General features: G+C 50.8%; 1 protein-coding gene across 3 annotated transcripts in view; it reads right to left on the reverse strand.

The window, feature by feature from the left end:
- Window positions 1-11,909: 11,909 nt before the first annotated feature.
- Window positions 11,910-23,726, reverse strand: part of RABGEF1 (RAB guanine nucleotide exchange factor 1) — a 28,253-nt gene continuing 16,436 nt past the window's right edge. For all 3 annotated transcript variants that reach the window (XM_061562036.1, XM_061562037.1, XM_061562035.1), the window contains exons 6-10: window positions 19,421-19,556; window positions 18,632-18,723; window positions 17,610-17,866; window positions 16,430-16,649; window positions 11,910-14,707 (exon numbers count right to left, since the gene is read on the reverse strand). In XM_061562036.1, coding sequence (XP_061418020.1) covers window positions 14,472-14,707; window positions 16,430-16,649; window positions 17,610-17,866; window positions 18,632-18,723; window positions 19,421-19,556 — 941 coding nt within the window. In that variant the 3' untranslated portion in view covers window positions 11,910-14,471. The remainder of the gene's footprint in view (window positions 14,708-16,429; window positions 16,650-17,609; window positions 17,867-18,631; window positions 18,724-19,420; window positions 19,557-23,726) is intronic.

Consider the following 23,726-nt stretch of genomic DNA (forward strand, 5'->3'; position numbering starts at 1 on the left):
CCACAAGACTGACACAGAGCCACCCACGGACTCACACAGAGACCCACAGACTCACACAGAGACCCACAGACTCACACAGAACCCCACAGACTCACACAGAGACCCACAAGGCTCACACAGAGACACCTACAGACTCACACAGAGACCCACAAGACTCACACAGAGACCCACAAACTCACACAGAGGCACCCACGGACTCACCAGTGGTTGCAACCACCGGTGGAGCAACCAATGGTGGTTGCAACCGGCCCACCAAGGTGCTGTCCCCCCGAGGGCATCCGGCACGCGGAGCTGTACGCCCGCCCAGGAGGTGCGCACCTTCCAACTCACGTCCCTCACCAAGAGCCCCCACCCCCTCGTTTTCAGAGTGGGGGGGGGCACCTTGGCTGAGAAAACATCATCGGCGTGAGCATGGGCCGCCTCAACATTTGAAACCGTTGGGGCGTTTGACAGCAGCACGACGACCATCACGACGACGATGACGATGATGACGACGATGATGGAGAGTGTTCTCTCGTGTTGTGTCTTGTCGGGAGTTGCGCGTCAGAGGCCGCACTAAAGGCCACCCAAGGGGCCTTCAGTGGCCCCCCTGGTGGCCTTTGACGCTGCCCGAGACCCACGTGAGTGAGAGAGAGGAGAGAGAGAGATGCTGCTCAAGCTCGCGCCTGCTCCGTGCGCTCACTTCCACGCGGTCTCACTTGTGGCAAACCGCTCGTTGGGTCTCCAACCAGACCGCCTATGACCTGAGATGGCCTATGACCCGAGAGGGTCAATAACCTGAAATGATGAAATAATTTAGGAATGTTTCGCGGCTTCAGGTGAGATGCACAGCACAAGGTAATCGTTAAGCGTCGTTGTGGATTACTGTTTGTTTGTAACAAAATAAACATGTTTTTTCTCTCCACGTTAAATTGAAATGTAAGCATGTGGGGACAAATATGGGACGGATGCGTCTATATATAGGGCGCTTCAAAAAATGTTAACACTTACATGGTACTATCGTTTTTCATGGAAAAAAAACTGATAAGACACTGTACGATGATAACAAATGTCATGTTAATAGCTTCACTTGTTCGCCATCGCTGTTAACGCGTGCCTGGAATCTTCTCCAGGTGGTCTCTCCAAGGCCCAGAGGCACATTTCTTGTGGTTGTTGCTGCAAATTCTCGGAAGTGTTAACATTTTTTCGGAGCACCTTGTATTTTAACTGAAGATGATCTACAAGCTGACATTTTTTATAACGGAGGGGTTCTGTACCCATGTGTGATGCAGTAATTTGCACACCGCGCAGAGGAACCGGTGACGCAAATTTAGATTCCTGGCACGCAGCGAACATCAGTGTCACGTGATGCCTGAATCGATCCCGCGAGGAGGGCCTCTTCCAGGTCGACTCAGCCTCAAACGGGGTACGTGCCTGGCGCGGCGTGCAAGCATCAGCACCGGGTCGCAGTGCTGGGCCACCTCCTGGACATCTGTGAGTGTCGGGGGAGGAATCTCCCTTTCAAAAGGCGAAGTTGGAGAAACTCCGTGTGGCCCCCACAAAACCACGGGCGCAGAGACACCAAGCCAGCCACCGCTGAGCATGAGAGGGAATCCAGTAAAAGTCTTGGGTCCCTCGATATATTCTCAGTTTAACACGTGGTAGGCTTTCGTGACCAATGTTATCATCCATAATAGAGGTTTTTGGGTTTATAATCGCGTGATTATAAATGCGTCGTTAAACCCGCCAACACCCGACACAGCCACTTCTGGAAGTTTTGCTGGGTTTTTTTTGCTGGATTTTCAGTTTGCACATAGTCACATAGTCACTTTAAAATGTTTTCTTGTTCATGTTTTTGTTTTTTGTTTGTTGCGGTTGCACCCGATTCAAGAACCGAGTGGCTCACAGGGCTATTACCTAATAAATGAACTTGAACTTGAGTAAGATTTGTCACGTACACAAAACATTGCAATTCGTTACGAGTACAGCACACCGGTGTGTCAGAGAGTAAACCAACGACATTTACAATTCATGATGCGAGTTGTAATTACTGGCGAAATGTCGAATTGTAAACGGTGTGGGTTTACTCTCCAACACACCGGTGTGCTGTACTCGTAACGAATTGGAACGTTCTGTTTACGTGACCAACCCTACTCATCGGTTGTGTCGGGTTGTGGCGGGTTTAACGACGCGTTTATATTTACGCGATCTGACCCAAAAACAACCTCTACTGTGGATATACTTCCAATCTAACCTAAATTGTCACGGTCAAAAACGTGTAACCAACCACACAACGCAACTTACACAAAGTCCCCGGTGGGTTTTGTCTGGAACCGTGGTCCCCGGCCCAGATAAAACCGACGCCGCTGCTACTTGAAAACAAATTTCACGGCTGAATTTCACGCGCGCGCGATCGATCGATCGAAGTCATCCACACGCCGTCGGAGGGAACCCGTTTGCCGCTGTTGGGCCTTAAACGCGCAAAAGCCGCCAAGCGTGTGGGCTGCGTGAAAGGCGCGCAAGAGCCTCTTGCGTGCGTTTACGACTCTCGTCCGCACGAGAGGGCACGTGCACGTCGTGAGACACAAACAGCCCCACGGTAACTTTGAAGGTGCGATTGAAATGAGAGTTCGCGTGCCGCTTTGACGCAGCTTTACACTGCCGGGTTGCTCCAAAATTGGAACTGCGGTGGTTTTCTTGGAATCTGCTGTAGCACGTCTGATGTGACTGTGACGTCAAAGCGCGGGGACCTCCCCTCCCCCCTCCCCCCCAAAGGGCGGGGCCCGGGGCGGTCGCCCCCATTCGCCGCGTACCCGAGGGACGGCTGCGATTGCTGGGATTTCTCGGCCAAGGGTGATGATTGTGGACACGCAATGACGCCGGAAGCATGTTCAGACGCACGAGTCTGCATGCGCGTGCGCTGCGAGTGAATCGATGTTGAGCCCCGCGCCTCCGATTATCACGGTTGGCCTACGTGCGTACGGTGTGAGGAATAAGTACAACATTGTACGTGTTTAGTCTGTAACCGTTGCCATCAGGCACGCGAATGGCGTCCCCGTGGTGTCGACACGTTGGCTCTCGTTACGTGCATGAGGGCGCCCAGACTTGGCAGCAGTGAGTATTGGTGACCGCCGTACTGATGAGTCCAAATAAGAACGAAACCGGATTACAGTTGTCTCGCCGTTGCCTGAAGGTCAGTGCCGAAGACAAAATGACCAAAAATGCAGTTCTTCAGGAACTGGTGGGTTTGAGGATGAGAGCTTTGTGCACACACAACAACAACAACAACGGTGTTGCCGAAACTATCCGTGACGTCAGGTGTTAGCGAGCACCTATTGAGGCTGACTTGGCATCCTGCAAAGATCCGCCTTCAGGGGCCGTCCATAAATGACGTCACGCGATTTTTGACCCCCCCCCCCTCGTCACACGGCGTCACAAAAAGTCAGACCCCCCCTCAAATATGACGTCACAAAGCTCTGCCCCCCCCCCCCCCAAAAAAAACAAAACATGCTTCAAATCGCTTTAAACTATTGTCATTGTAGTGCGTATTTAATGTGCCGCTGCACTGTGATGTTGTACGAGAAAACATTTATTAAAAAGTCGAATTAATTAAGTAGAACGTGTTGTCTATATTTATTTAAAGTTGCGCATTTTGATGTGACGTCACATTGACTCAACCCCCCCCCCCCCTCGTCACACATCGTGACGTCATTTATGGACGGCGAGTGCTGTTAGCGAGCACCTATTGAGGACGATAGATGGTTAGCATTGGGTAGCCTTCGTCTCCCCGATGCTGACATTTTACACTCAGCACCAGTTAAAATGTTAAGGCTGAGTCGAGCTAGGGGAGGTACAGGACCGGTTCAAATATTTGTTATTGGTAGGCGAGCGGGATTCGTGGTTCGTAGTGCAGCGCAATAACCACGAGACTACCACTCCCCAAAGCCAAAGATCCCCCGTGTAGCCTTCACAGACTGCAGGGGCAAGTGCTGTGAGCGAGTACCTATGAAAGCCGGAACGGTACACGAGGGGGTGGGTGGCCAGCACCACGCCCGACCGCCTTTGTCTCCCCAGTGGCGATATTTACTACACACCGCACCAGGCACTCATTTGAGGCTGAGTCGACCTAGGGGAGGCTCAGGACCGGTTCAGATAATCGTCACTGGGTGTTGGCCGTGAGCGGGAATCGAACCCGTGTCGCCGGGGTTCGTAGCGCAGCGTAGCGCTAACCACTACACCACCGCTCCCCCTCCCCCCTAAGTGACACAGAGACGTGCGCGTGAGCCCACATCGCGTGGCACAGCAGTGAGCAGTGCACCTCCCTGGGGGCTTTCCGGCGGCCCCCGGCTCCCTCGGCGGCGGGAGGGGGGGCGCGCGATTGTAAACGGCCGCGGCTCGTGAATGAAAGTCCTCTAATGCAACGCGTCAGTCAATTCGCTCGGCTTTGCGCTTAAAATGGCATTTTATTTTTTGGGGGTGTGGGTTGGTGGGTTGGTTGGTGGGTACCAATTTTGCTACCTTCCATTAGCCACGTGGAGGGGCTTTTGTTAGATTGACGCGCCCGTGGTTGTTGTTCTCACGGCGGAAGAGAGCCGACCTGGCTGCACTGGAGGCGAATGTTGAGCGAGGAGGGGCAGCGAGGTGGGGCAGCGAGGTGGAACGATTCATTTCCAGGGACGTCCACAACTCCGCCTCTTCGTTTTATTTTTTAAAATCCTTTATATTAAGTTCGCTTGCTTGCGTGCTTGCGTGCTTACGACCGTGCAAATCTTTCGGTCGTTTTTTAACCCACTTCCCGTGATCCAATCGAGCTGAAATTTTCCACACAGACTCGTTGTGCGTGACAATTAATTTTCGTGAAAAAATTTTTCCCAAAATTTTACACTGTTTAGGGAATTTTTTACAAATATTTAATTACCAATTGCTTAATGCTGGCAAACAATCATCTGACCCATAGGTGGCAGCCATCTCAAGCCAGAGGACGAGATGACTCTAGCCGCCACGCATATAAAGGATTTAGAGTGAAAAACTTGGTTTTTACGGGTTATTTTTTTGCGTGTGAGAACACAGTGTAGGAGGGCGCAGTGAAACCCACTTAAGTTTCCGAACAAACAAAAAAATGGGGGGCGGGGGGGGGGTGATGGGAATTAATGATCGGCCATTATTTATTGTCGCCATCTCTTAGGGGTGTCACGGGATGCCAAAACTCATCTCACTCCCGCACTCGAGCTGGGGCTAGTCGCTCTGTCTCACTGCTGATTATAATCACAATTAAATAATGTACGAAGTGACCAGGATAAGGTTTGCAATGCAAAGGATGTGAGCGTTTGTGAATGCACCCTTCACGAACCTGTCGAGTGAGGTGAACGTATCAAAGAGACGTTTGGGTGGCTGTGTCCGAGATCAAACGAGCGTCAGGTGACTTGCTTCCAAACCGCAGTCCTCAGCCGGGGGGGATGGTAATTCCACATTATCATGGCGGGGGGAACTTGGGTCTCCAAGGAGAGTACGGTGCCGACTTGCCAATCAGTGTCATCCTCAATAGGTGCTCGCTAACACCTGACGTCACGAATAGTTTCGGCAACACCGCTGATGTTGTTGTTGTGTGTACACAAAGCTCTCATTCTCAAGCATTGTGCAAAACCCACCAGTTCCTGAAGAACTGCATTTGTGGTAATTTTGTCTTCGGCGCTGACCTTCAGGCAACGGCGAGACAACTGTACTCCGGTTTCGTTCTTATTTGGACTCATCAGTACGGCGGTCACCAATACTCACTGCTGCCAAGTCTGGGCGCCCTCATGCACGTGTAGGGGTGTTAGAGAGAGAGCCCGTTATGCATGGCAGCTTATGGCAAACAAACACAGTGGGCGGGGCTACGTGGGTGCACGGGGAGGTGCTCTCTACGACGTCCGCGCCAGGCACCCTGGGGGGGCTGATTCGGACGTTATGATCCCCCGGGGCCCCACCCCTCAGCGATGGGTTGGGTATAAAAGGGGATGTATCAAAGGGCTCGAGAGGGATGTTAAGCTAACCAGGGAAGACTGAAGACGTCTTAGATAGAGCCCTGGGACTCCCCTGGTTCGCCGTCCTTATCAGGGCCGAACAGGACCGAGCCAGCGGCGTGGTCCCGAGAGCCAGAGCCGGTGCTCTTGTAAGAGCTGGTCTGGGACTCCGGGTACCGGGCCCGACTTACCAGTGTCGGGCCAGATAGCCTCCCCTAGCCCGTTAGTGGAGGACTAGGAGGCAGGCTAGGAGTAGCTAGGACGTGTATCCTCAGCTAGTCGGGTGAGGGGGCCGATACCCCCTCCAGTGTTGTATGCCACGAACGTGCTGTGTTAAATAAACCCGTGTGCCTCCAACTCCGGTGTCCAAGAGTCGTGAACGCTACTACACACGTAACAAGAGCCAACGTGTCGACACCACGGGGACGCCATTCGCGTGCCTGATGGCAACGGTTACAGACTAAACAGTAAACACGCAACGATTCCTCGATTGTACGCAAGTACAATGTTGCACTTATTTCTCACACCGTACGTCCTCGGTCCAGCGAGCACGAGAGGAACGAGCCTTCGACGACCTTGACCGGGATTTGAACCTGTCACTCGCGATTGAGATTCGTTGCTTGTTGTACAGGAGCCAAAGCTGAACCCACCCCCCACACACACACGCTTGGCTGTCCCAACACGCGTATTTGAAACATCGACAAATCTAAAGAAATAAAAAAAAAACCCCATTCAATAGATTTCCTTGTAACATGTATCACGTTGTCACTGGCTAACAGGTTTATCTTTGGTCAATAAAAAAATACCCCGTAAGGAGAGTTGGTTTCATTTCGCAAAGGTGGTCTATCCTGAACACGTGCCCTCTCTCTCTCTCGCTCTCTTCATAGCGGCTGTACCATGGACAGCAATTCCCATCCGTGTGTTGTTTTTGTTATTTGTTTGTTTGTTTTCCCAACAACAAAACAAAATGAAGGCACCCCCACACACAAAGATCCTTAACAGACTATAGGGGCAAGTGCTGTTAGCGAGCACCTATGCAGGCCGAAACGGTACACGAGGGGATGGGTGGCCAGCACCATGCCCGACCGCCTTTGTCTCCCTAGTGGGGATGTTTACACACCGCACCAGGTACTCATTTGAGGCTGAGTCGACCTAGGGGAGGCCCAGGACCGGTTCAGATAATCGTCACTGGTTTTGGCCGTAAGCGGGAATCGAACTCGGGTGGCCGCTCCCCACACACACACACGAGCACGCTGAATTGGCCCACTCCAGCAAAATACAAACGAAATAAACACAACACTCATCCTTGTACAAAATGCACCTCATGTGACGCAGACATCACTTAACATTACGGATGCACCCAGTGGGGCGGGGGGGGGGAGGTGAAACCAGAGGGTCAATACCAAAAAAATGTTCCCATACACAAACCCCCGTTAAAAAAAGAGGTATTCATGGTTTATAACGCGTAATAATACCAATTCAATGTATATAGCGCTTTTTTTCATCAAGGATCTAAAAAGCGTTGTACAGGACACAGCAGCAGCAGACACTCAGCATTCGAAATAATTATTTTATAAATACATTTTAAGAATCAATTTAGGCATCCTCATGGTCACAACAGCAGCGCAAACACACACTCACACAAACAAACACACAAAGACACACACACAAACACACACAAGCACACACACAAGCACACACAAATACACACACACGCAAACACAAACACGCACGCAAACACAACACAAAGACACACAAACACGCAAACACAAACCCACGCAAACACACACAAACACGCACGCAAACACACACTCACACACAAACACGCACGCAAACACAACACAAACACACACAAACACACACACGCAAACACAAACACACACACAAACACACACACACGCAAACACACACACGCAAACACTCAAACAAACACACAAATACACACGCAAACATCCACACGCGCAAAACGCGCGCTTTGCAAACATTCTAAAAAATTTGCACAAGGCTTTTTTTTTTTGGGGGGGGGGTAACATTTCATTTTAAAACGTCTTTCATTTTTAAATGCGATTATTATTCCTTACGAATACCCACAACCTCCCCTCCCCCCACCCATTCCTCGCCTCGCCCGATTCCCCGGGGGAAGGGGTGCTGCTTCAAGGCGGCGCCCCCGCTGTCAAGCGCACTTGTTGGGGAACCAATCACACCGCCGAGGGGGCCCCGGGGAGAGATGTTCTGCCCAGTTTCCAGGCAACACTGATGCATGGCGAGGCTGTTGGAGTGGTGCTCTCTTGCTCGTTCTCTCTCTCTCGCTCTCTTTTTTTTACGATCAGTGGAAACAAGAAGATGCTCGGTGTATTCGGCACTTTGCTTCGTTCATCATTTCGTAATTTATTTTTTAAACTTAGCTTTATGTAAAACCCCCACCTCTCGCTCACTCTCTCGCTGACTTTCTCGCTCACTCTCTCGGTCACTCTCTCGGTCACTCTCTCGCTCGCTCTCTCTACTCGGAGCGTTTGCCGGAGCGAAATCTGCAACGACGCCCAGGTTACCGGCTACACCACAGCAACAACAACAGCAACAACAACAACAAAACCCCGGAGACACCCTTGGCGAGTGGACCGGTCGTTGATTTTTTTTTTGAGAATTTTCATCGAGATGAAAACTAATCGCGACCGGAACGCAGATTTGTTACCTGAATAGGCGTCAGACCGAGTAACGTTTCCAAAAAAAAAAAAACCCAACACGAATCCTGTACGCTCACGTACGCATCGAGAGGAGGGAGAGGGGGTGACGTGAAAAAACAAATATACACGCTGCTTATAGGTCGACGTGCGGATGTGTGCAGTGACTGAGAGGGGGAAAGGAGGCAAGCAGGAGGCGGGTGGAATCAAAGGTTATGATTGGAGATCGTGGCCGAGGAAGCATTAAAGGAGGCGAGAGGGGCCTCTGATTGACACGAGCTTAGCGGCCGTACGTGTGCGGCTCGAGGCACGGAGGAGGAAGCGGCAAGGGTGGTGGTGGTGGTGGTCGGGGTGGTGGGGGAGTGAATCCACACCGCACACGCAATGAGTGCGCGCACAGAGGTCAGGGCAGCAAACACAACGAGACTAACGCGGCGGGCGTGTAATGCTGCTGCTGTAAGCTCACGGACCCGCACCTCCGATGGACTCGCGTCTCTTGTCCCGTCGAGATCTATCTCATACTCTTAGTTCTTTCGGTAAAGTCACGTAGGTAAAAAATGAAATTAAAATTAATAAAAAATAAAACAATAAAATCACGACGTTTCGGAGGCAACACAGATCTATCTCGCCCCATGGCATTACGCGAGCTTGGCAATCCACCTTACTTGATACAGCGAGCGTGCTGTGACGATTCCACCTGAAGACAGAGGCTTGTGTTGCCTCCGAAAAGTCGTGATTTTTATTTTATTTTTATTTTACTTTTATTAATTTCACTTGATACAGCGAGCGTGCTGTGACGGTTCCACCTGGAGACGGAGGCTTGTGTTGCCTCCGAAACGTCGTGATTTTTTATTTTATTTTAATTGAATTTTTTACCTACGTGACTTTACCGAAAACACCCAAGAATATGAATCCTTGCAGTCACTAAAGCTTCAAATCTAGAAACCACCTTCTGCCCCAAAAAAGCATTCCCGTTCCCCATCTAGATTGAGAACGCATTTCTTCGCAACTGATTTTTTTTCTGTTTCGTTTGTCGGCTTTCCCCACCGCACCTCCAATGAGCACCGTTGGCTGTGTACGGTGCGCAAGAAGTTCGACACACACACGCACACACACACGCACACACGCACGCACACACGCACACACACGCACACACACACACACGCACACACGCACGCACACACGCACACACCACACGCACACACGCACGCACACACACACGCACACACACACGCACACGCACACACACACACCACACCACGCACCACCACACACACACACGCACACACACACGCACACACACACGCACACACGCACGCACACACGCACGCACACACGCACACACACACGCACACACGCACGCACACACGCACACACGCACGCACACACACGCACACACGCACACACACGCACGCACGCACACGCACACACACACACGCACACACACACGCACACACGCACGCACACACACACCACACACCACGCACACACGCACACAGCACTCACACACGCACACACCACACACACCACGCACGCACACGCACACACACACACGCACACACACACGCACACACGCACGCACACACGCACACACCACGCACACACACGCACACACGCACACACACGCACACCGCACGCACACACGCACACACTCACGCACACACACGCACACACGCACACACACACGCACGCACCACAAACTCTAAACGCGCGATGTTGATTCTAAGTGTGGAGGAGAAACACCCAGAGGACCCAAGCAGGAAGAGGCACGCAAGCTCCAAATACACAGCAGGCGTCAAGGGTGGGGATCGTACCCGCGACCACCTTGTACACCGGGCGAGGTAGTCAACATCCCGCAACAATTAATTGGTGGCTCATCGCATTAAGTGGGGGGGGTTGTGGGTCACGGGGGGGGGGGGTGCTTGACACAGCCAACGCACGCAGTTGTGTCATGACAGGCCCCTGGGCATTAATGCATTTTTTGTTATTTCCAAACCTTGCACTGAGCAGTTCAAATGCCTCCTTTGCCTTTATGAAGTATGCCTCGCAGCCACAACAACAACAAAAATAGGGTAAACAAAACGCAGCGGAAATCGCGAAAACGTGACATACGCAGCCTTTATAAATATAGAAATTAAAAAAACCCACGAGTCGCATCTCGGGACGCGGAATCAACGCTACAAGGAACAACGCCGCCGCCTCCCCCAGACGGCGTGAGGCACCCCCCACCCCCCACCGCGAGGCCAACGGAGACACTCAAATAAGCCTCTTTAAAGTGCAAATTGCGTTGCGCGCCTCGAGATTCGCGCATTTCCCCACTTAATGTTGAAAACAATCCGCGTAGAATAGAGAAGCAGCTATGGGCCACCCACCTACTCACCCACCCACCTACCCCCCGTGACGGGCAAGCGCAATAGCAGAGAAATGCGTTAGAGGCAGTTAACAAACTCGCATTTTGGCGGCCTGCTACCGCCGAGATTCTGGCTCCGAGGGAGGGCTTCTCGTTTCTTAGCGCCTCTCCCGTCGCCCCCACTGATGTCCTCTTCTCCCCTAACCCACCCCTAATGTGTGTAGATACTGACTATTTTATGTAGGGTGTGTAGGCATATATGACTATATCGTAGATACTGACTCTATTGTATGTAGGCATATATGACTATGTCGTAGATACTGACTATTGTATGTAGGGTGTAGGTATAAAGGACTCTAGCATATACTATTTTATGTAGGGTGTGTAGGTATATATGACTCTATAGCAGATTCTACTATTCTGTAGATACTATTGACTATTGTATGTAGGGTGTGTAGGCATATATGACTATATCGTAGATACTACTGACTCTATTGTATGTAGGGTGTAGGTATATAGGACTCTATAGCATATACTATTTTATGTAGGGTGTGTAGGTATATATGACTCTATAGCATATTCTGCTGATTCTGTAGATACTATTGCCTATTGTATGTAGGGTGTGTAGGTGTATATGCCTACAAAATAGATATTTTTGGTGGGGGGACAGTACATTTTGGGGGGGGGGGGGTCGACGATTGTTGTAAACCTGTTGAATCAGCTTTTACCCCCACATCTGACGGGGGGGGGGGGGGGGGAGTCCACTTTCCGTAACTTTTAGATTCAGGCCTTTCACAGGGCTTTAATAATTTAGTCTACTGACAAACGGAACGCCCGGCTTTTATTACAGACGCGACAATGACAAACAAAAAACCACAAAATGCGAAGCTTTCCAAACAGAACTCTCTCGCGTTTTTATTTGGAACTCATAAATATACCGAACAGAATAACGCCACTTTGGCTTTAGGGAAAGAAAAAAATGGGGGGGGGGGGGGGAGTTGGAGAGAACGGGGGGAGGAAGTCACATCAACGCGAAACAACCCACGCAGGCTCGCAGAACTAAAGCTGCGGACAAGAAGACACGCGGGGTGGGCTCACGGCACGGTCTTTACTGCGGAGGTCACCGTGGCGAACACTCACGGAGTCTCTCCCAAGAAGAGGTGGTGGCGTACAGCGACCGCTTCGCCGTACGCTCGACTTTCGGCCGCTCGACTTTCGGCCGCTGCCGAGTAAAAGCTGTGGAATCGAAACGGACCGACGAGGAATTACTTTACTCGGGATGCTTGCGTGCGTGCGCGTGTGTGTTTGTGTACAATATTAAAAGGGGGGGCTGGGATCAGCAAGGAGTGCGTGGAGGGCAGACGCGGCATGGCTCCAGCCTCTTCCCACGTTTTTTGCGGCCCACTGCCATGCGCGCAGTGCAATGCCCGATAGTGGATTGGTGAATTTTGTCTCGACAAAGGGGGGAGGGGAGGGGCGAGAGAGAGGCGACACGGTGCGGTATTAAAGAGCACATTGTCAGAAGAGCTGCCAGGCATGACAGAAAGAGTTTAGACTGCCGGACCTGGCAGAGCGTTTGCCCCCACCAAGTCGCATAAAAAAAAAGAATTATTACCAATGATTTATTTACCTAGGAGAGCCTCACCGAGCCCCAGTGGCTTTGTCTGGAGTTGTCCTGCTTGGGATGTTTGGGAAGGGGGGAGGGGGAGCTGGGAGACAAAAAAAAACCTCCGGATACGAGGAGGTTAACACTCAGGGGAAGTGTCTTGCACAAGGCATCCGATCTTCATCAATTGTAAAACAGATGCAGGAAGCGAACATGGCGCCAAATACCCGCAAAACCTGTGAAAGATCACAAAGCAGATGCGGAATTTCGCGCGTACAGAGTTTCTCCGGCTCAAGCGTTAACAACGACGTTTGAAAAGTCTAATCGACGTCAAACAGTTACAAGTGGGATAATAAACAAATGCCTTGCCCCCCAGTTATCATCCGAAAGAGGCCTTCTCGCGAGTCGTGCACGGCGGACTGTAAAGGTTTTTGCAAAACCCGCTCGCAAACTTGCGTTCCCGAAGGTCGGTTTCGTTTTGCGTGTGCGCGACGAACGCCCGTTCTTGAACCGGTGGACCCTAAAGTGCTATCCGTTCCATCGTGGCAAAGGAGGGCTCACGCCATGACCTAACCAGCCTCAAATTGGACCAGTCTTACCCGGTTTCACTCGAGCAATAACGCTGCTAATTGACACATACATTTTCTATTCCTCAATGTTTTACATCAGGTCAAATTAGCTCCCGATAATTTACCTACCTACATTTTACAGAAAGTGCAAAAAAGGATGTTACGGCTGTGTCTCTTCTGCCGTTTAAATGCTCGCTTTCGAAGCACGAACGAAAAATCTACGCGGCTCGTCCATCGGTCTGCTATTACGCTCATGCCAAATCGCTCATCTTCTAAGTGCTTCAAAAGCAGCACCGCACTGAAGATCACAGCAACAAGAGGGTCAGCTGACACCCGTGCAGTTCCTTTCAAATTCACACGAGTCTCGATTCAACCTAAGCCAATCAGGGACCAGGGCTTGAAATGCGTCGATTAAGGAACGGGGGCCTGAAATGCCTTCATACACCCGGGTAAAGAAAAGGCTTGACATTGGCATAGTGGTTCTCGCACCCACAGTTTTACGTGCAGCACTGGCATGGCCGTGACTTTCAAGGGCGACGAAAACCAAAAAGCACGACCTCACACAGTCACGGCGGCGGTGCCAGCCGGCGTTTCTGAAGGCCGCCACGAAGCCTTCAAGCGGCCCAGCGACTGCAGCCGGTCCCACCACCGTGCCAGTGTGGCCGGCTGCAGCCACCACGCCGGAAAGATTCCGTGCACCTCTCCGTACAATTCGATGATTTGCCACCAACTCAAGATTCGAGGCCACGATTCAGAATTAAAAAAAAAATGTTTTACCTTGTGGTGAACTGGAGTGGCCTCTTAGTGGCAAGCAAGGGTCATGTCAACACATTACGGCCGAGGTATACAACATTAAAAGGATCGATTCTCTCAACAATGTTGCACATATCACGAGGGTAGCGATTCATTTTCATCAGCGAATCAATTCATAGCAGCTTCAAAGTGGCTTCGTTATGCTCGGGGCTCCATCGTTACAGCGGTCAGTGAGTTACACACCACAGTCTCATTTTGTACAGCTTAAGCTCCCCCAGCGATAGCTCCAACAGCTTCCAGCCGACGGGGCCGGGCCCGCGGTTAGGCGCGGGGGAAAAACACGGAGGGAGTAATATTCGCGCGATGCGAGCGCGCGAGCTACGCTCAGCCGGATAAACATTCCCGATGACCCGGCGCCTTTGAATTAAATGCGCGGGTGGGTGGGTTGGGGAGGGAAGAGCGCTCCATGCTTCGCGATGGGAAGCGGGGGGGGGGTGGCGGCAGTGAGTGCCGAAGGGCCACCCGCTGCTGCTAGCTGCTTGCCGGCTGCGGCAGTAGCGGGGGCGGTAGCTTGTCGTCGTCCTCATTGTCAGCGTCCAGAGGTGCGAGACACGCGGCCTGCTGCTGTTGCTGCTGCTGTTGCTGCTGCTGTAGCTGCTGGGCGCTGGGCGGCCGCACCTCCAGTGGAAATTTGTCGACTACGTCCTGCACCTGCTGCATCACCTCCTCCTGCCAGGAGATGAGATGGCGCTCCATCTCGCGTGCCCCTGCCGACGGACAAGGTTCACACGCGCGGCAAAGATTGAACAACATCCATCACGGTTACAAGAACCGCCTTTTAGTTCCGTCAAACAATGCACAAGTCCTCGACTACCTATTACGCAAGCTGCTGTTATTCCAGCAGCGTTCATGGCAACGGCCCGGGAAAGTTGCATTTGCCGTTCGCGCAGTCGCTCAAGCTTCGTATGAAGATAACGCAACAGTCTATTACCAAGGCCAAGCATTACTATAGTATCTGGATAAGTTATTAGGCAAGTGAGAATGTTTAATGGTCAGCCCTGACCCTGCCTACACGAAATGCCCACGTACCAACAACCGCCATTCGCCACTAAGTGGCGGTGACGTCACCCTGGCGCTTGTGCGAGGCTATGAGCACTTCAAGGCCACGTGAAGTGTCGAACGCCCGCTGGCAAGAGATCATGGGACAGACCCAGGTGCAATGTGTTGACAGACTGAGATGATTTACCCCTAAATTACATAGAAAAAAATCTACCCCATGCACCACGCATGCACACACACACAGAGCAAGTGATGTGTGTGTGGAGTAAAGTAGCGTACACATATATGCTGCCACCTATTGGTGACTGGGTATGTGTGTTAGGGCAGCGTAGTTTTTTTTCATTTGACACGGCACACCTGGGACTGGACTAAACGTTTATATTCCTCGTCTTGCACGGTTTTCTGCGTATGGGACTTACAAAGTGCACCTTCTGCAGGAGGGCAATGGGTGGTGCGCTGCACGTAGATGTTATAACCGAAAGTGGGTTTGTGAACTCATCGCCGTGCACCTGTGAGTGTTGTCCACTCCTATATGCGTGTGTGGTTATTTTTCTCTGATCTCCTTTAAGCAAAATAAGAGCCCTGATCAAGTGGTGAATCAGCCAAATGCAAGACACCCCCCCCCCCCCTCCTAAATTGTGAACTTTTGTGAAACAAAAATGTATTATTATTATTGCTCAGGTGTGTCTGTAAGGAATGACACTAATCCAGGTCTTGCCGTGGAGAGTCACCAACCACAACGGGCTAATGCATCACAGAGGGTGCCAAATTGACGTACGTCGTTACCTCTGAGCAATGCGATCCCACCGATGCCGGCGTGGCTACGTTTGCAGGCACGTAACAATTCACCTCTCCTCCCCCACGCTGAGACGAACTCTCAAGCCGGGAGGTCATGATTTGTTTCAACAACAAAAATGTACACGTTCTAACGCACTGTCGCATTGGCTTGTTACGTCTCATGAGTGCGGTCTTGCTTTTCAAATGCATAAATGCAACATTGCATAAAATGTTAAACATCTCAAACAAGAATGTAGCAGTCTATTTTATGTGCGGGGTAACTTGTGCAAATCTGCGATTGTTATTTCACCTGCACAGCGTGTGTCACCTACAACCTCCAATTCTGCGTTTTGCCGGGCGATGCCACCGCTCATGCCGATTGGGCAATGTGAATATTACGGTTCACAGCTCGCAGCTCACACAACTCGGTTGCTTATACACGTAAGGTTATTCGATTTGCTCACGATTCGATACACCTGTCGTTAGATTAACAGTCGATTCCAAGTGATGAATCCGTTACATGCCTCCTGATCAAAAGGGCAGTGACACTGGGCAAGATGCGCGCATCCGCTTGTCGACGAGCGCCCTTCGCCCGCAGTGTTACAGCAGCGGGCATTGTACCGCCCTCTTGCCACCACCGCCACCGCCGCTACCTGCGATGACGTTCCCCTGGCGCTCGTGGAGCTCGTGCAGCGCGCTCAGGTTGTGGTTCATGAGCCGCAGAGCCGGGCTCAGCTCGGGCTCCGTGCTGCTCATGTGCATGCCCCCGGGCCGGTGTGGCGACGCCTGCCCCGACATGTAGCGGTCAAACTCCTCTGGCGTCAGACTCAGGGAGTGCGCGTCCAACTTCTCGATGAACGCCACCGCGCAGCACTGAGGGGGGTCGCGGCGAGGCAGCGCGGGCGAGGCGAGGGAACACGGAGGAGGCACGCGGGGTCAGACACGTTCAGAGACAAGCAGAAACAGTCGTGCAGGCGGTGAGATGCAGGCAACCGCCACGCAAGGCGATGCAGACAAAATCAGGCAGACCCAGGCAAGATCGAACATGGGTAAAGACGCTGTGTGTATGTTGAACTTCTTTCGCACCGTACGTAGCCAACCGTGCTAATCGGAAGTGGGGGGGGGGGGGGGGGGGGGGGGGGAAGGACGACAAACTGAACACAAAAAAATCAGTTGAAAAGAAATTCGTTCTTAATCTAGATAGGAATGGGAATGCTGTTGGCAGTAGGCGGATTGTCAAGCTCACGGAATGGGATGGGGCGAGAAAAATCTCGACGTGACAAGAGACACGAGTCAAACGTCGTTTGCCGCGTCACTCTCTCGTCCCCGAACCGGTTTCGTGCACCAAGCACATTTGTTCAGTAGATGGCAGCAAAGCACGTGGAGGCTTTACGAGTCCTTTGCAGCGGTCACAAGACCGACTGCTGACAACTGCACCCAGGACATTGCTCGTCATCAAAGATCGCGAAGAGGATCCGCGAGCTCAGCTCCCGTTTCGTAAGGGGCACGAGTTCAAATCCCAGTCAGGCGCCAAGTCGACTTATCATAAACATCGTCATTGGTAATTCACATCCCTCCCGATTGTATAATCGTCACGATTCGGGGGGAAATTTGTATTTTAATGTTTGTTTACGGTGAACCAAAATAAAAAAAATCTACAAGAATCAACAATAACGCATTCTCACAACGCGCAATTCCACATGCGTATCGCGAGAGCGTGCCATATCGGTGCACCAAAACACCCTAATCATCATCGTCGTCGTCATCACCGCCACCACCAACTCATCCGTGGTGGATAAAACGAGCAAACCGCTGCGTGTGCCGCGCGTATACCAGGTTGGTGAAGTAGTATCCGGCCTCCCCGGTCATGAGGCGGTTGGGGTGGCAGAAGCGCGTGATGTAGTCGATGTTGGATTGCAGGCGCGGGGGGTTTGCGCGCAGCACGATGTAGATGAGCGTGGGCAGGAAGTCGTCGGCCGTGGCGGGCTCGTCACGCGACACGCGGATCGCGTTGAAGATGTGCTTGCTGCAGCGCGTCACGCATGCCAGCTTGTCCTGCGGCACGCGCTTCGAGTCCATCTCGATGATGTCTGCGGGGTCACACCGTGGGGCGGGGGTGGGGAAGGTGGGTAGTGGGGGCGGGGGGGGGTGGCAGGGGTGGGTGGCACGGAGGTTCAGGACACACGCACCATCGCGTACCATCGTGTACCATCGTGCCCACACGCGCACATTCACATATCAATGTGTCGCTAAACCCGCCACCACCCGACACAACCAATTAGTAAGGTCACGTAAACAGAACATGCCAATTTGTTACTAGTACAGCACACCGGTGTGTTGAAGAGCAACTCCACATTTACAATCCGAGTCTTGCTGTGCCACTTAACGACACATTTATACTTACACGATCTAACCCATATTATTGGCAATATTGGTCGCGAAAGTCTACGTGTGAAAATAAGCATGCCGTTCAATTACAAAGGAAAGACTCGCCGAGTCACATCGGACACGTTTTTCTGACACGTCTCTCCGATGTCGCGCAACTTATTCGCAAGCTCACACCAAAACGCCTGTACGTGGGCATCTCTGCATCCACCCATAGGCGATTCAGTCGCGTGCAATCAGGTCGCGCGACCGGCCGCTCAGCCGCGGACTTCGTCTTCATACCACCGCCGTTATAGACGTACCCTCGCTACGTTTTTTGCCGGTTGTGCTATAATGCCAGCACGGGTGCCCAACGCTGCGGCGTCGCAAGAACACACCCGAAGCTGCGGCTCGACCCACGACAAGCCACAGGTGCGGCGGCTCGCTGGGGGGGTGGGGGGGCATGACGCGCGTTCCCCGCATGTACGTACCAGTGATGGCCTTCTCCACCATGTCGATCACCTGGGGGCTGTCCCCATTGATGGGTACGCCCAGCAGCACGGGGGTCACCCAGTGCAGCGCCCTGCATGCCCACGCAGACGGCAAAAGCGATCTAAAAAAATGCAATTTTTTGTTTTTCATCTCGCGTGATGATTTCGACTTGTAACGTGCCGTGGAGCATTCACCCTCTCTCGAAGAGGATGACTCGGAGGTGCGAGGAGGAACCACAGGCTCGTAGGAAAGGCAGCCACATGGTGATCCGATAACAATTTCCACCCCCGCCCACTTCCTGCTATAATTAGGCAGGAAATGTTGAACATTTCTCACGTGTATTAGAGAGCTAGGACAAACTACAGACAGCAACGTAAGTTAAAGAATCGTGCAAAAACCAGCACTACAAAGACCGCACGTATTTGACAGAAATTCAAAGTTGCGCACATTCTGGCATATTTACAGTCTGCAGAGCAAAGCAATAGTCTCTATACGAAAACGGCAAAAGAGAAAAAAATCAACTGAGAAGTTAAACCGCAATGGCTGTGACATGATTCATGCCTAGACTCTTTACGAATCTCCTCTGCTTAAAGATGATTCATGGCAGATGCTCCCGCGGACTACATTACCGGCACGGTGACGCACGCCTGCTTACGGTACCTTCACATCACCAACGACGATAATCGTTGAGGACAAGCATCAAAGCCACCCCCCCCCCCCAACCTCACCGCCCCTCCACCCTCCCCCACCACCAGACGCCTACCAACATGCACACGAGCGACGCATACCGGATGCGCTTCTGGATGGCCAGGTCTTTCCGCTCGTCGTCCGTGTGCTCGGGACAGAATACGTTCTTGTACAATCGCGTCATGATGAACTTCTCAATGTTGTCCATCATCTTTTCCACCTGCTCTGGGGAAGCACCTGTGAAGGCATGCGCGCACGACACGTGCCGGCCAAAGTTAAACGGTTCAGAGGGACCCTTCGCCGATTCCTCAATTCATGAGAGGCAGCGAACACAGGACCACTCACTCAACGTCCTAGCCCTGTAAGCATGTCCCAATCCACTCTCACAAAAACTAGTTTAGCCGTCACAATCTAAAGTGGCGAATCAAAAGAAAAATTGGTAATTTTTCGTATCGGATTTCGCTGTCTCGTTTGTCCCGTTTTGTCTGTGCTGTATTTTTCGCTTCAGTGAATAACCAATTCTCACTGCACGGCCACTTATTTACGTTTCAATGCATTACTGCAGAGATGTCACTCGGCCGCTACAGCAGAGTTGCCGAAAGCCACTTTAAAGTGTTTCCTTCTCGTTCATGAAGCATCTTCACACTTGTTTTGGAAACACATCCGTTGTGACCGCATAAAAGAGAAAACATGGAACTTGCTTTCTGGTTTGCCGCTTGCTTCAACCGCTCGCCTCTCTACCTGCACGTGTTCAGGTTTGCATACGATGCATATTGATTTCTACGCGAGTCTGCGTCTCGTTCCCTCTCTTTGCCCGTCCAGGCTGCGCACGAGGGACTTTGAGCCCTGGCTCGGAGCGCCTCTGAGATCTCGATCGAACAACGCATCCAATTTGTTAAATATGTGCATTATAAATAAATTGTGTTCATTATTATCCATGAAGATGCAGTGCTCGCTGGGCACGTGAGTAGGGAACGGAGGGCGCCATGGTGGCGAGATTTTAACTCCGTCTAGTATGCAGGTCATGGGTTCGATCCTGACCCTGCCGCCTGTGTATTTGGAGTTTGCGTGTCTCTCTCTCCCCGTGGTCGTGCGGATTTTTCTCCGGGTCCTCCGGTTTTTCTCTCCACATTTAGAATCAACGTCACGCGTTTGAAGCAGGGGTCAGCAACTTGCGGCTCTTTAAAGGGCTGTTTCGTGCCAGTTATTTATTAAGGGCCAACGTCCAGTATTCACCACAGCGTAATGCAGCTCTTCAAAGAGATGTGGAGTTTTGTTTACCGAATTAAAAATAAATGTCTCTTCTTGTTCGTTTTGGTTGCCGACCCCTGGTTTAGAGCATTTGGCTGCTATAAATTTCCACGTGACAAGCCACTTCGTTGAGAGATCATTTGTGATAGCCAGATCGCTTCTGAAAGAAGAGCTACGTAGCTCAGTGAGGTCTTACCTAGTAAAATAAAATAAAAATTTGGTTAATAGATGTAAGTCATTGGTTTAACTATCTTGCCTAAATCTAACCATCCTGTGGTAGGGGGCAGCTGCATTATGACTTTTTAACTGCCAATATGCATCACTAGAATCACATGGGTCATTTTCACAGGAATGAATGTTCAGCAAGGGACACAAGCCTAAAAAAACACAAAATGTACCTGAAGCATCATTTGGGTTGTTACGGAAACTAAATGTTCTTACGCAGCATGCTAGTAGTGCATTAAATAATGGACTCTGAATTGCCACCGAGACACGTGGTGGTGCAGCCTAACGTGGCAGCAATGAACGGTTTCATTGCTGTTGTATTGTCTCGTGGGAGCAATCGCTCCCCATTGAAGAATGGCTCCTCCGACACCAAATTAGAGCACCGCAAGTTCACGTCACACCGACCAGACACTCGTCATCAGCAGGGCGCTCGGCTTGCGCACAAGCACATCCGATGTGCGACCAACTTTAGCCAATTCCTAGTTTACTATAGAAATAAAAAAACAACTTTTTATTTACGAGGAAAGGCCCACTGAGCAATGTAGCTCTTTTTCAGAAGCAACCTGGCTATCACAAGTCATAGCCCCTATGAAGTGGCTTATCACGTGGAAATGTAAAGCAGCCAAATACAGTACTCTGAACGCATGTTGATTCTAAATGCGGAGGGTAGAACAGGAAGTACCCGGAGAAAATATCCACACGGCCACGAGGAGAATATGCCAACTCGAAATATACAGGCATCGTCAGGGTCGACATCGAACCCACGACGACCTCCTGTATACCAGGAGAGGCAGTTAACATCTCGCCACCGTTGGCGCCTGTTGAACATATAAATAACGGAGAGCCGCTACTTCCAGGCAAGTGTGACGTTGGCCGACGGAGAGAGGCGTGCGGTGAGCTCGCCTTGGTTGCATGCGAGGCTACTTTCTGCAAGGTGACTTAACAGCCAGACATTGATCAGAGGAGTGCGCGCGAGCATGTGAAACTGTGCGACGGTTTTTTTTACTTATCGTTCGTTAAACAATTGTCTAAATGTCTCCTCTTGTGCCATTAGGACATGACAATCACTGAAAAGACTTGATATTTCGTAAATGAAACTTTTTTTAAATGCAATGGGCTATATAGGATTATACAGATCATTATCCTGAAATGTGGAATAAAAAAATAACATGATGATTTTTTTGAAAAGCACACAGGTTAATTGAGGAAACAGCATATATTGTCTAGCAATGATTATACAGCAAACCCAAAGACAATCATGCAAAGTGCAATCATCCTAGCCAGTGGATCGGTGGCAATCAAACTCTTGCAGGTGTTCAGATAATGGGCACCCCCCCCCATCGCCGCCCACTTAACGAAGACAAACGTCAAAACCATTCATTAAAAATCCATAAACAAAACGTTCCATTAAAAATCCATAAACAAAACGTTTCATTAAAAATCCATGAACAAAACTTGGCAATTGTTCTATATCCTTTGCGGAGAGAATAGCAAACTGCTCTTTAGAGCCCACAGCAAATTCGGGCCTTTCACTCCGAATGTGGTGCAAGGCCGTGGCTTAAATGAGGCACTTCGGGGCACATCCCATCGCTGAACACCCGTGCTCCACCATTTACACTAAGGCAGGACCCAGCGCTGTGCGAACACACAAATCCCGCGCACAGCGCCACGCCAACTCTCAGGGTATCACACCACGGTGGCCAGCTGCATAAAACCTTAAGTGTGGGTTTCCCTTCATTCCCCGTCCATTTCAGTGCCAACTAAGACACTTTTTTTTACTTCAGAATGCGGTTGACTGACACAATCATACTTCTGTGTAATTACGGGCTAAAACTAAGAGCGTGTTACTTTTGTTCATCTAATTAGTATGATTTTACTGATAAAGAGAACATTGCACAAAACTTATTTTATCGAATGATCGTGGAAGGTATCATCCGAAATTCCAGAGTTCCAGGTGTTTGCCAACATCTGGAGGTTATTACTATTATTATTTTGACTGCTTCTGTTGTGCTGTTGAAGATCACAAGCTTTGTGGCGTTCTGGCAAATGCATTGTTGTTCCCATAACCCCAAAAATGTAATTACGGATTATGCCTTTACGGACACCCTGCATCATCTGCATCAGACAGCCAGGGTTTAGCTCAGACAACAGGGCTGTCAATCATGCAGACATGAGTTTTAATCCCTAGCGGGTGGGTAAAATAATGCGCCAGCTGGTGCCGCTGCAATGCCGGTTGGGAGGTGGACACTGGAGTTGATGTGGAGAGAATGGTTCCTGGACCAAGAGTGTCTGGCTTTCGCGGCCCAGGTGTAGAGAAAGCCTGAAGGCAGAATTGCCCCCGACGTGTGCCATTTAATGCAATGCGAAGCTACGGGGGAGGGGAAAACACACTTAAGATGTTTCATGCAACGATTCACCGGCCTACCAGAGGACGAGCACCGTTCATCATTCGGGAAAGATTTGAAATACGATGCTTTTAAATATACACAATGCTTAAAACTGTACTTCACCTAAATGTGGGGAAATTAAACAAATCACCAGTACTCATCAGGCACAGCGGCTTTAAAGAATTACTCTGGTGGCATTACCAGTGCTGCTGTTAATATTCATCAATGTGAGCGTGTTAAAGCATGTCTCATCCTAGCAGCAAAACGGATGGAAAAACAAATCAAACTCTCCTAACCGATCGCCGACTCGCAAGCCAAGGCAATTGCACGAGCAAACAGGACAATTTTGTGCTTGCCTGTGAGAATGGAAGCTATCAGAAACGTCACCATGGTGGTGTAGCAACTGTGGGTAATGCATCATCGTGGCTGTGATGGAACTGTCAGGTACGATTAACCCGACTGCTCAGAATAAAAACCACACCAAATAATATTTTAAGTGACAGAACACTGCCCACACTGAATGAAATCGTTTAATAAAGTTATC

The sequence above is a fragment of the Lethenteron reissneri genome, chromosome 28, assembly GCF_015708825.2.
Source record: "Lethenteron reissneri isolate LAM-NWPU_2019-01 chromosome 28, ASM1570882v1, whole genome shotgun sequence".
Classification (NCBI taxonomy): Eukaryota; Metazoa; Chordata; class Hyperoartia; order Petromyzontiformes; family Petromyzontidae; genus Lethenteron; species Lethenteron reissneri.